General features: G+C 37.2%; 1 protein-coding gene across 6 annotated transcripts in view; it reads left to right on the top strand.

The window, feature by feature from the left end:
• Positions 1-4980, top strand: part of LOC309601869 (3',5'-cyclic-AMP phosphodiesterase 4D-like) — a gene marked incomplete at both ends in the record, with an annotated part of 480588 nt that extends 475608 nt beyond the window's left edge. For all 6 annotated transcript variants that reach the window (XM_082335086.1, XM_082335087.1, XM_082335090.1 and 3 more), the window contains 4 exons: positions 2494-2648; positions 3172-3294; positions 3794-3976; positions 4570-4980. In XM_082335086.1, the coding sequence (XP_082191212.1) occupies positions 2494-2648; positions 3172-3294; positions 3794-3976; positions 4570-4980 (872 nt within the window). The remainder of the gene's footprint in view (positions 1-2493; positions 2649-3171; positions 3295-3793; positions 3977-4569) is intronic.
• Positions 4981-12163: the final 7183 nt, after the last annotated feature.

Below are 12163 nucleotides of genomic sequence, written 5' to 3'. Positions count from 1 at the left end.
GCTTTGTGCACAAAACAGTGTGTAATACCCAAATTCTTAAGAGTAGGCATGTGTAAGTAAAGTTTTTATTTGTTTGTTTAATCAGAAATTGAATATCAGGATATATTGGTGGCTCTGAGGTGCTATGGGGAAACCACTGAGTTGTTCAGGTTTAAGCAGGATGACCAGCTAATTGAAGGGACCAGTAGTGATACATAAAGCTTTTGCTTTTAGGCAGACAGTTGAAATCCAGCTAAGTTAGTGATTATTATGCTGCTTATTTAGTGGCTTAGAAGAAATGTCTTGTTCTTCTCAATTCAGCTTTTGATAGAGAAGGCTTCCATGTCAATCAAGTAACATCACTAATTGGAACTGCTGTTGCCAAGCTGAAAAGAGACAAAGGGATTTTATCCCTTCTGAGTTACATGTACAAAGAAGAAACTGTAGGGACAGAGACAGAGATAAAGACCATCTAATTTAGATTTGTTTAGCTACCTAATACCCATCATTTTAAATGAGAGCTTAAGAATCAATGCCCACATGGCTTGTACAAAAGTCACACATGAAGTCTCTCAAATCCCAGATTTTCCTAATCTCTAGAAGATCATTTGCTACCATCTAGTTTTATGTTTTGCAATTAACTTTACAATGTATTAACATTTCACTAAGAAGTATAAGAATACATTTTTAAAAGCATAATAGACTTATAGTTACTTAAAGTATGTACATATTTTCATATTTCAGCTTATTCTTTATAATTACTCATGTGATATTTCTGAATATTATTTCCCTATTTCAGGTTTTAAAGTCTATTTATACAGTTGTCTAAAAATCTGATCCCTCTTGAATGCTATTAAAGAACAAACAAATATGGATTGTGTTAGCATCAGAGGAGATGCTTATTTGATCATTGTACCTCTGTCCTTCCAGACAAATACTCTTGAAGCTTATAATGTGTTACAGAGATTACCAAGGGGGAACTTTCTTCCATTTCCACCTCCATTACAGTTGAGCACATTTTAGCTCTGTCTGTAGATCCAGCCCTTCCAAAGTAGTTTGGCAATGTTGAGTGTTTTGCAGTTGGGGCTCATCAGAAGGCTGTTTGAAAGGAAAATAAACCAGTGCCTGTCATCTTTGTAAGAAAAATAACAAGTAGGCAAGCTTTGTAAATGTTCTGTGAAAGATGAAAGAGAGATCATTTGACAAACTCAGTTTCTTTTTATTTTTGCTATTATGGTTTTGCTGCCATCAGGATAAGGAAAAGTAGAGGAAGGGTTTCCTGATTCACAAGATAGATTGATGTATTCAAGACAGGAGAGGAAGACAGCAGGAGAATGCATAATGAGGCTAATGAAATCTGAAGAGCAGAGCTTTTATAGGCACCCCATTGAGCTAGAGGGATTTTAAAACAAAGCTGCTGTAAAAGAAGATAAAGAGGACAAAGAGTACAATAGACTTACATATGGTTAGATTTAGGATAGAACAGCTGTAATAAATAGAAATTAATATCAGCACATGATAAGTGTGATTGCATAAAAAGCATTCATTTTTGATAACAGATTCATTTGCAAGCTGTGTCTTAAAACATATGCAAGCTGATTGTGTAGTATCCCCAGGTAGAATCTAAAGCTGTGCAGAAAATTGTAACTGCTTTTATTTGTCAAAGCTGGCTCTTCAGTGGGCCTAAGCAGACAAATGCAGACCTTGTGTGTGTGCCTTAGTACAGGCATTGCTAGGAAGGTGTATGTTGTTCTCACAGCCATATGGAGTGACTGAGTTAAGAATACTTTTGTTAGAGAAGGCAGCATTACAGCATCAGGCGTTGATTGCACTCAAGTAGGAGGCAGTAGGCAAGGCCACTGCTTGCATTTTCAAGCCACATGACCTTCCAAGAAAAAGACCAGAAGCATAACTGTTACCATCCTACCAGCCTCCTCTCAAAGCATCCTATTGTCATGGACTAATGACCCCTAGGCCTAGGCTAGGCATCTGAATGCCTTAGCTAACTGCCGAAGGACATAAGATATGTGCTCTCTGTCTGACCTACAGCAAAGCCTCAGCTATGTATTCCCAGGTCTGAGTACTGGATAGGTGCAACTTCTTAACTTAAACAATTGAATTTTAGTAGTTGTGATGGGAGGGAGGGATGAGAAGAGAAAACATCAGTGTGTGTTTTAGTTCAGGTGTGTTTATACATATAATATTTTCCATGTGACCTCATGCAAATATGAAAATGTATTGTGAAAAATACCTTACTTGTATTTTTTCTAACTTGCCACTCCAGGTATGTGTACATGCTTCACTGCAAAGCTGTTTTTTTATTTTCCTCAACATACTTTGCCTTGATTTGTTAAATAAATTTTGTAACTTATGATAGTGTGTGAACTACAGCAGCTCTGTTTCTAAAAGTTCATCTGCAAATCTTGTTATGAATGTAATGAATTTGAAAAATCATAAGGGATTTGGTAGAAGCACGGGCTTTAGTAATGTTCTGCCCTGTGACTGTTATTGCAGATTCTGAACTCGCCTTGATGTACAATGACTCATCAGTACTGGAGAATCATCACTTAGCTGTGGGCTTCAAGCTGCTGCAGGAAGAAAATTGTGACATTTTCCAGAATTTGACCAAAAAACAGAGGCAATCATTGAGGAAAATGGTCATTGACATTGTGAGTTCTGCTTGAGAGTCCCTCTTGCATAGTGCTAGCAAATTGAATAATAAAGCACAGAAACGTTTTATGATAAATTACATGTCGTTGGACCCATAACCAATGAAGTAAAAGTTTGAAGTTTTATTGTGTATTGTCCAAACATGAATAGTGGGTTCTTTTCAGTTTCAATAGCCATCTATACATTTTTGGAAGGTATACGATCCTCCTTCAAGCTGTTTTCATACTGACGTGTATGCCATTTCACCATCACAGTTAGAAATTTGCTACTGAATTGATGATGAGCTTAAACTGATCAGATCTTTCTGAACAATTCTGAACAATCATTTTGTTGTATTCTTAAACTAGTCAAAATGAGAACTTATTATTTTGGACACTAATGACATATGGGACTCAGACTTTTATAACGTATTCAGATACAGGAGTTATGGGCTCCTCCCAGAACTGTTTATTTCTGTGTTCAAAGATTTTTTAAAAATCAGTAATTTACATAATATTCATTTATATGTTTGTTTCTTTCAAGGTACTTGCAACAGACATGTCTAAGCATATGAATCTATTGGCTGATTTAAAAACTATGGTTGAAACCAAAAAAGTGACAAGTTCTGGTGTCCTACTTCTTGATAACTATTCAGACAGGATTCAGGTAAGAAAATTCATCTGCAAATGGTCACTTGTATTGACTTACATCCTTAATAACATTGGCCTGCCCATTCTCCAGCATGGGTTAGATCAGCTGTCCATTCTCACACCATGACTCGTTCCCTTCCCTCTTCTCCCTCATGTTTCCTACCTGTGACGTATTCTGTTAGGTACTGAGTGACTCTCTCAGATAGTAATGGGGTGGTAACGTACTTCTGGACTGAATGTGGCTTTGGCCTTCCCTTCAAATTATCAGCACCTGATTGGTCTTTCTCTCAAACATTTTCTGTCTCTTATACATGCAGAAGCAGCAGAAGCGAGGTAATTCATGGTTATTACTGCAAGTGTGAAAAACACCCAAGCACATAAGTTTTTGCTGTTTAGAAGAAATCTGGCACTACACGTATTTTCAAGATTCTGTTTCACGGCCACCAAAAGTGTAAATGGAAAAGGAGCTGTTTTTCTCCAGTGTAATAACACCACAGTTGTTCAATCTATTTTAGGTTCTTCAGAATATGGTGCACTGTGCAGATCTAAGCAATCCAACCAAGCCACTCCATCTCTACCGTCAGTGGACAGACAGAATAATGGAGGAATTTTTCCATCAAGGAGATCGGGAAAGAGAGAGGGGAATGGAGATAAGTCCCATGTGTGATAAGCACAATGCATCTGTAGAAAAATCACAGGTAATTGATTTGAGTAGGCAGTTAAATAAAACAGTATGACATCTTAACAGAAAAGGGTGGTCCATAGCCATTCTTTATGTTTTGATGAATTTCTGAATGCACTATTTCCTTTATTTCCTTCTAGTTAATTAATTCAGCTCTTGAGTAGTGAGGGGAGCTGAGATTCTTACTGTGAAAACAGCACGTCAGTGTGTTTGCTGAAGAGATTCCATCACTGTAGTGATCTGCAATGAAGCATATGCTTCAGAAGACAGTATTGTACAGCTGCTCATTAGGGTTTCCTTCAAAAGCAGAATTAAATATAAAGCAGCTGTTTGGCTCACTAGATGCAGTGGAGTTGTTTGGAATGAACACTTCATTTGAAAACAAATCCTTTCCAAGTCCTTATCCAATATCCCGAATCAGACTTTTGAAATGTAAAAGACCCTATTTACTACATAGAACAGCATGGGTTCCTTTCAGCCACCTTAAGGGTAGCATGTCTAGTGTCTCTTACTAGCATTATCTTTCTCAGACATTGTGTGACTTATCGGCATAGCTGTTTATTTCTTTGTGAATAAGAGCTCATCCTAATTTTGTATTACTTGAAACAGGTGGGTTTTATAGACTACATTGTTCATCCTCTGTGGGAGACATGGGCAGATCTTGTTCACCCGGATGCCCAGGATATCTTAGATACACTGGAGGACAATCGAGAATGGTACCAGAGCACAATCCCTCAAAGTCCCTCTCCTGCACCTGATGACCAGGAAGAGGGTAGGCAGGGCCAAACTGAAAAATTCCAGTTTGAACTAGCACTTGAGGAAGACGGTGAGTTAGACACTGAAAAGGGCAGTGGAAGTCAAGTAGAAGACGACACCAGCTGCAGTGACTCCAAGACTCTTTGCACCCAGGATTCAGAATCCACTGAAATTCCTCTTGATGAGCAAGTAGGGGAAGAAGTAGAAGAGGAGGAGAACCAGACAGAACCTTGTGTGGTAGAAGACCATTCTCCTGACACATAACAATGAAGATGCAGTCTCTTTCTCTCTTGCCCTCTCCCTTTCTTTTCCTCTTTCCCTCTGTTTTTGGGGATTTTTTGTTTGTTTTTTTTTTTTTTTTAAATTAGGTAATGGTTTCCAAAGTGTATGTCATATGCTACAACAATGGTCACAACTCACTGTCATCTGCCAGGACGTTTGTTGTTCAAAAATGACCTTGATGACTCAGTTTGGCACTCAGGAATATTGTAACCAGAATTTTTGCCTCCATGGCATCAGAAAGCAGGGGGGAGAACATCCATAAACTACATTTTAATAAGCTCCCCATTTGGCAGATCTGATTAAATAAAGCAAATGTTTTCAGAGGAGTACCACCTGCCAACCAAATGCTGGTATGCTTTGATAGTTTTTGAATTCATTTTACTTCACAAGCAAAGCTCTGGATAATGTTCATCACCAGAGGAAACAGACAGAATAAACTGAGGTTCCCACTGGAAAACAAATGCACATAAATGATGGGACACAACATGAATCTTTTACCAATAGGAAGATGAGCTGTGGAAATTGCATAATTTTCTAATTTCAAGTCTTCCTGATATGTGACTGAAAAAAGTGTGACCCAGTGGGGTCACACTCTACATTTTGTATAATACGTAAAAGAGAGACCTTTTGTAGAGCTTACTTTTATTATTAAATGTACTGAGGTATTATATTTAAAGAAAAACACTTTCAGACTTCATCTGCCACTGATTGATTATTTTTTTTCCAAAGAGTAACTTGCAAGTTTTCAGTACAAATCTGTGCTACACTGGAAAATACTTCTAGGGTTTTTTTCCTTTCCTTCTTTTTTGCACCTTAGAATCTCATGGCAATATTGAGCTGTAAAAGTCTATTATTTTATATATTAGTGAGGTCCATGAATATCCTTTACGTTACATAAAACTCTTTCAGTATGATGGCTTTTTTTTGTTTGTTTTCATCATAATTTTCCCAAACATATTAGAGGAACTTATGTTGTGCTTTTGTCTTCATAGTGGCCTGATCCTGCCAATTCTGTCTTACTACCAGAAGTGGTCCTAGTGAAACCAGCTGGACCACTAAGATTAGAATTTGCAGGACTAGAGCCCATAAGAAAGGTAATGAATTGTCTTTTTAATACACAAGCTGGTATTCTGCTATATTAATAAAATTCGTCTCTCTGAAACATGGTTTCCAGACCATTTTTGGCTGGGAGCTATAGACTGCTAAATCAGAACAGGCTAATACAACATATGGAATATTTATTTTGGTAAAAAAAGCATTAGTGTAATATTTCCAGTTTTTACTCTCTTAATGACTTTTTATCTGTATCATCTATCTAGTTAAACTGTTTGCTAATCTGAGACATATACAACATAAAAATAATGATTAGCATTATTTTTTCATGTTTTTTTTTGTTGCAAGAAGAGCCAGGTCAGTCTTTTCTTTTTATGTTTTTAAGTAAATGAGCAATGCATCATGAGAGTTGTACTTTACTCCACATTATTTCAATCTCAGATCTTTTCATCCTTTATCCAGCTTGTGCTGAGGGAATCCTGCTTTTCAGTTTGATTGGTACTGAAAGCTTCTGTAACTTGGAAAGTTAAAGGGAGGTAGGAGTTCATATTTGTCATTTTCCAGTCCTATTGTTTGGTCACGTGAAAGAAGGACTTTTATGTCCTCTGCTTTACCCTTCGTTAAAATTGTAGTTTTGAGCGTAGAAGATGGGAAATAGTTGCCTAGGGAAGTTAGCAGACTCCCACTCTGTAAAATTCTGGTAAAATGACAATATCAAGATGATTTCTTAACAAAAGGAAACAGAAACAGCCATTTCCTGTTTGGATTCATTTTGTAGTAAATTTGCAGATATGAATACAGGGGGGTTTTTAGGTGTCAGATCTAGAATAAAAACCTGTTTAAAAACGATTGGCTAATAATTCAGCTTTTAAATGCATTTTGCATTCTTCTGTATCCAGGTCACAGTTTTCTCTACCTTTAGCCCTCACAGGGCCTTAGCACAGAAGATGCTGAAGGAGGAAAGAGAATGAAGAGAACTCATGTGGGTTTTTTTCAGTTTTTGACTCTTTTTTTTTTTTGTTCTTCATCATTTCTTCCTGAAACTGATCCATATAAAAATCCTTTCAATCCCCAAGAGTGCCTGGAACCTTAATAATGGAAAAGCAATATAAATTCCAAAATAACCAATAGGGACCTGAAAAGGTTTTGTATCTATCTGCACTAATTGAAAGTAAATGAAGAGAGTAACACCATATTGTGAGATATACACCCATACATGTGGACAATCAAATAATAGAAAATTATATCATTTCTTAGAGCCAGGGATATAATGCACTGTACAATCTTTTTTTTTCCTCTTTTGCCAAAATGTGTTTTAGCATTGCATACTGTTTTAAAACAATACAGTTTACAAGTGGCTTTATGTGTTCTCAATATTTTTGCCATAAGAAAATGCAATGAGTTGGGTATTGAGTGGGAAAAAACAAAAAAAACCAAAAAAACTGTTGCTTATAACAGTACACTTTAGCTTGCAAGTTACTGTACTCAATAATGCTGTATTTGAATTCTTAAATTGTTTTGTGTCATTGTTAAAAAACAATAATGAAAGAATATAGATAGAACAAATAGAATTTAGAAGTTTAAAAAACTTGAATGAAATGGATTTTACAGAAAGCTTTGACAGTTCTTTTCAAACATGTTATTTATTTTATTTGTGCCATGCATTTTTCTTACCAAATGACCTTACCTGTAATACGCTCTTGTTTGTCTCTGTTTACAACCATTTATTTATTGTAATGTACATACTGTAATGTTAATTGTAAATTATCAGTTCTTATTATAACATCATCCCTGTCAGGGTGGTGTTGCTATATTTGGAAACTCTTGGTGAGAGAATGATTATTGTGTATACATATTCCTTGTACATTTTGTCTTCTGTAATATATTCTATGATGTCACCTTAGAGCTTGTTTATGGAAGATTCAAGAAAAGTATAAAATACATACCGATATATCCATAAAAAAAGCTGCAGGTCTTTGGTCCCAGGGCTGTGCCTTAACTTTAAACAATATTTTCTTCTGTTTTGCTGCATTTGAAAGTAAGGTAGCTATGGGGCTAGGGCTGGGCATTTCTACCATATTTTTAGTTGCTAACTGATGGGGTTACTAGTATGAACTAGTATGCATGATACTACAATGAGCTTTCATTCATTACCCTACTGGAAGTTCAAGCTTTTCCAGACTTCTGGCAATATAATTGTATTTCCTCTCTGATTATCTTTTTACAGGCTATCATCATCAGGGATTATTGCAGCCATTACTTGCTCCTAAAAAAAATTGATGCTGTATTTCAGTACTGAATTGTACTGAAACAGCTTTGGAAAGCATCTCTAATTAGCACTTGATTTTAATGTGTATTGGAAAATGGAATAATTGGAATTAAAAGAGTATAACTCATCATACACTTCTTTTACAATCATCTGTAATATCCCTAATTTATTTAGTAGCACAAATTATCACTGTATAAGCAGAATCCATAAAGTAGGACAAAAGGCAACTTTAAACTTGGAAATGCTTTCCAACACTAATATTAGTGTTATAAGCAGCCAAAGCTTTTATTTTGTATAGATGTATCTAAGGCTTTGTACAGGTGTGTATAGCATAACACACTATATCTACAGGAGAGTGGTAAACCTTTAGATCTTTTAATAACACTAGTATTATATTTGCAGGTTGGACTCTGAGTATCTCTTGCTGTTTGACTATCACGTTGTTCCAGACTACTTAGAACTCATAGCAATGAATTTGCCAGAGCAATGTAAATACCTCTCCTCCATTCTGGTGATGCCCAGCCCTTGTAGCATGTGACTTCTCAGTGAAAGGAGAGATTCTTTTTTCAAGGAAAAACAGCCTCCTTTTTGACACAAACTGTAGATTTTAGCAGCCCTGGCCCAAAGGAAATCAATTGCTTTTGTTTTAAACAGTATAAAAGGGATGCTATAATGACAGAAATCCTGAACAATTTTTGTTATTGTTTTAATTTGTTTTTTCCTTTGGGTATGTATGTCTTGAGAGTAGCAACTTGTGTGAACATTGCACATGACAATTCTTTCACTGGTTTCTTAACCTCCCTTACAGCCTATGGGATAGTACTGTACATCAATACCTTCATATGAAATTTTTATATGCAATGGAAATAAAAGCATGGGTTGATTCTACCTAGTTACTCTATTTGATTTTCTTTTGCAAGTTGTTTTTTTTTACATACGTGCCATAGTTGTGACATTTTAAGAGAAAGCTTATTGCCAGAATATTACTGTATTTTTGTCATCATACTGTGTTTTGCATAGATAATACAAAATAAATGTGGGGGCAAATCAGAAAAGTCAATCAATCAAACATGGTATTTCATAAAGAAGTCTAATCCAGAAAGGTGCTATACAGTTCTATAGAAAGGTGTTCAATCTCAGTTTTCAGGAAATTTTACCATTGGCTTCAGTGGCAGAAGCAGCCTATCCTGAGAAGATAAAACTTCAGCTTTAAAGGAACTAGGAGACTACAGATTGCCTAGAGGAGCAATACACTGGGATATCACAAAGAAAATAAAAAGAGTACCATAGTTAAATATTGACCAGACAATCTTGGCTCTAAATGGATGATAAAAAGAATTTTTTTTTTAAAATACAGTTCATAAATGACAGCTGTTGTCTTGAAGAATTGTGGTCTTAATGCAGGTCCAGCTCTTGAAGTGGCTTTCATGCACCTCTCCTTGATCAGAGTGGGGGTTTTGTTGTTTGGGGGGTTGGTTGTTTGCTTAACTGAAAATACTTTCTGATTGAATACAAAAAAAATTCTATGTCCATTTTTTCCTTAAATCTCTTAGATCCTTCTTTGGATTTGGGGTTAGTTTGCAAGGAGTACCAACCCTTAGGACTCCTTTTTAATCACACCTTGGTGGCAGAAGAGGCTGGTAAGTGCTGTGCTGGGAAGATGAAGGATGCTGCACTGAGTACGGTGGGGCAGATAAACCAGGTGGTGCCTGTCACTCTTGGCAACTTCATCCTCGCACATTCCCAGTGGCCCTAATGGGAAAATGGTTTGCATACATTATGGCTATTATGAAGGGAAGAAGGAACCCCAAATTCTTGTTAGCATTATTAAAACCTTTTCAGTAAGGAGCTCAGGTATCACAGTTGTGCACATGGTGAGCCTGAAGCTGGCAGGATTAGCCCACTGCTTCCTACATCCTCTGGCAGCACTTTCTCAGTCTCTGTGTGTGGCGATAATAATGCATCAGAACAGGCAAGTTTCAGAGCAAAACCAAAATGGATCCCCTGTTTCGCTGCTGCTATAGGAGCTGAATATATTTTTGAACTAATGACTCCTTTATTTCCTAGTGAGACAAATATAGTCTGAATAGCTGCAGCTTCATTTGCTCAATCTCTCTGCTGCACTGAAAACAAAAGTCACAGCTGCTAGCACACATAGTGTTTACTGGGATGAACAGCCCAATTTCTCTACCAGCTGTGAATAATTTTGCATAGTTTTTCTGGAAAAAAAAGAAGAAGCAAAAATTCAAAGATGTTATGAAAGCCTTTAGTTAGTTCAATTTAGTTTATCCTGCAGGGTAAAGAAAATCTCCAGCTTCCTCCTCTCAAACTGGTTGAGAAATCTACAAAAGTAATAAAGGGGATAGGAAGGCCAAACAGAAATCTGAGTGATAAATTGGGAGTAAAACCTGGGCAGGGAGAAATATCCTCCAACTAAAATAATCTCATCCCGTCAAAGGTGATCCTGTGGTTTGGATACAGACATAGGAGAACTAAGTTTGAGTTTGATTCTGTCTCAGTTCCCCAGGTACAAAGCTGTATTTTTTTCCTTCTCACGAAGCAAATATTTTGAGGTCCTTGGAGTTATTGTGGCAGTAAGAACTATGTATGTATTTAAGATGGATCTTTAGAAAGTAAAAAATTGTTTGATACAATGCAGAGTTTAACACAGCTTTAAAGACTAAAAATGTGTGATTGTTATCTCTGCTAAACAGGCCCTTAGCATGGGAGAAGAAGGATGGCATCATACCTGGGTAAATAGCCTTTAATGAGAGGGAGAGGGAGAAGATACATGACGTGTGGCCCCAGATAGCATTAACTGTCTAGTGCTGATGAGCTGTGCAGCAGACAGCAAATGCAGATCAGAAACGCAACAGTCACATTGCACGGTTACGTCCAAGCATTGAACCTCTCACCCCCACCAGCCCTTACCCTGTCCTCTTCCAGCATCTGTGGAGTTCAGTTGTCTATACTATCAGCATCTCTAATATGCAGCAGAGACCATTGTTTGTCTGAAGAAGGCTGGAAAAGAAAATACAGGTTATGCAGCATGTAGTAATCAAAGTACAGTTGGCATGTGTGTTGTACATGTGTAGGATGGCCTATGGCAAATGACTACCAGACATCATTACGTGGGGCTAGACAGAAACAGTTAAAGGTGGCTTAAAAACTTCAGTACCTTCTGCTAGTCGAAACTCTCCAGAACTAATACTTCAAATCTCTTACAAACTTACTTAAGTAAGTTTTCAAAAACTTGACTGGCTGCAGGGTTGACCAAACTAAGAGCTGTGCATAGCCCATTACATTCTCAAACTGTGGTTAGCGGTTTACGTTGGCTGTCCTGACTGTGGCCAGGGGTAGACTTCCTAAACTGTGGTGTTGATTGAAGCCTGATACAAAGCCTACTTGATGCAAGGGATCACTTGAGTGCAGAGACATCAAGCAGTCCCCCTCCTCTGATGAAAAGAGCAGCACTAGCTCATGTAGAGCTGCCTTTATAATCCAGCTGACTGTGGACCTCCACCGACACCTGGGTTTGTAACAGGGTCCTACATAAAGCAGTTCTTGGTTTTAGGATCTTTGCCATGGTGTGGAAAGAGAACAGAAGTGCTCTGCATAGTTTTAAATTTGTATGTATTAATTTATTGCATATACCACAAAGACAAAGCTTGTAGCAAACAAGGACGCGGCCCTAGCCCTGCTTCAAAGCAATCTTGCTTGCTCTCTTGCTTTCTCTCTCTCTTCTTCTCTCCCATAAGCCAGGATAGTATGTCTCTAATAACCACATGCATCTGGGAATAAAGACTGTGGGACACATTTATCAGGTGAGAGACTATCAAGGAA

This window comes from Platalea leucorodia (assembly GCF_965183815.1).
Source record: "Platalea leucorodia genome assembly, chromosome: W".
NCBI lineage: Eukaryota > Metazoa > Chordata > Aves > Pelecaniformes > Threskiornithidae > Platalea > Platalea leucorodia.
This window is presented reverse-complemented; position numbering and strand designations above follow the sequence as displayed.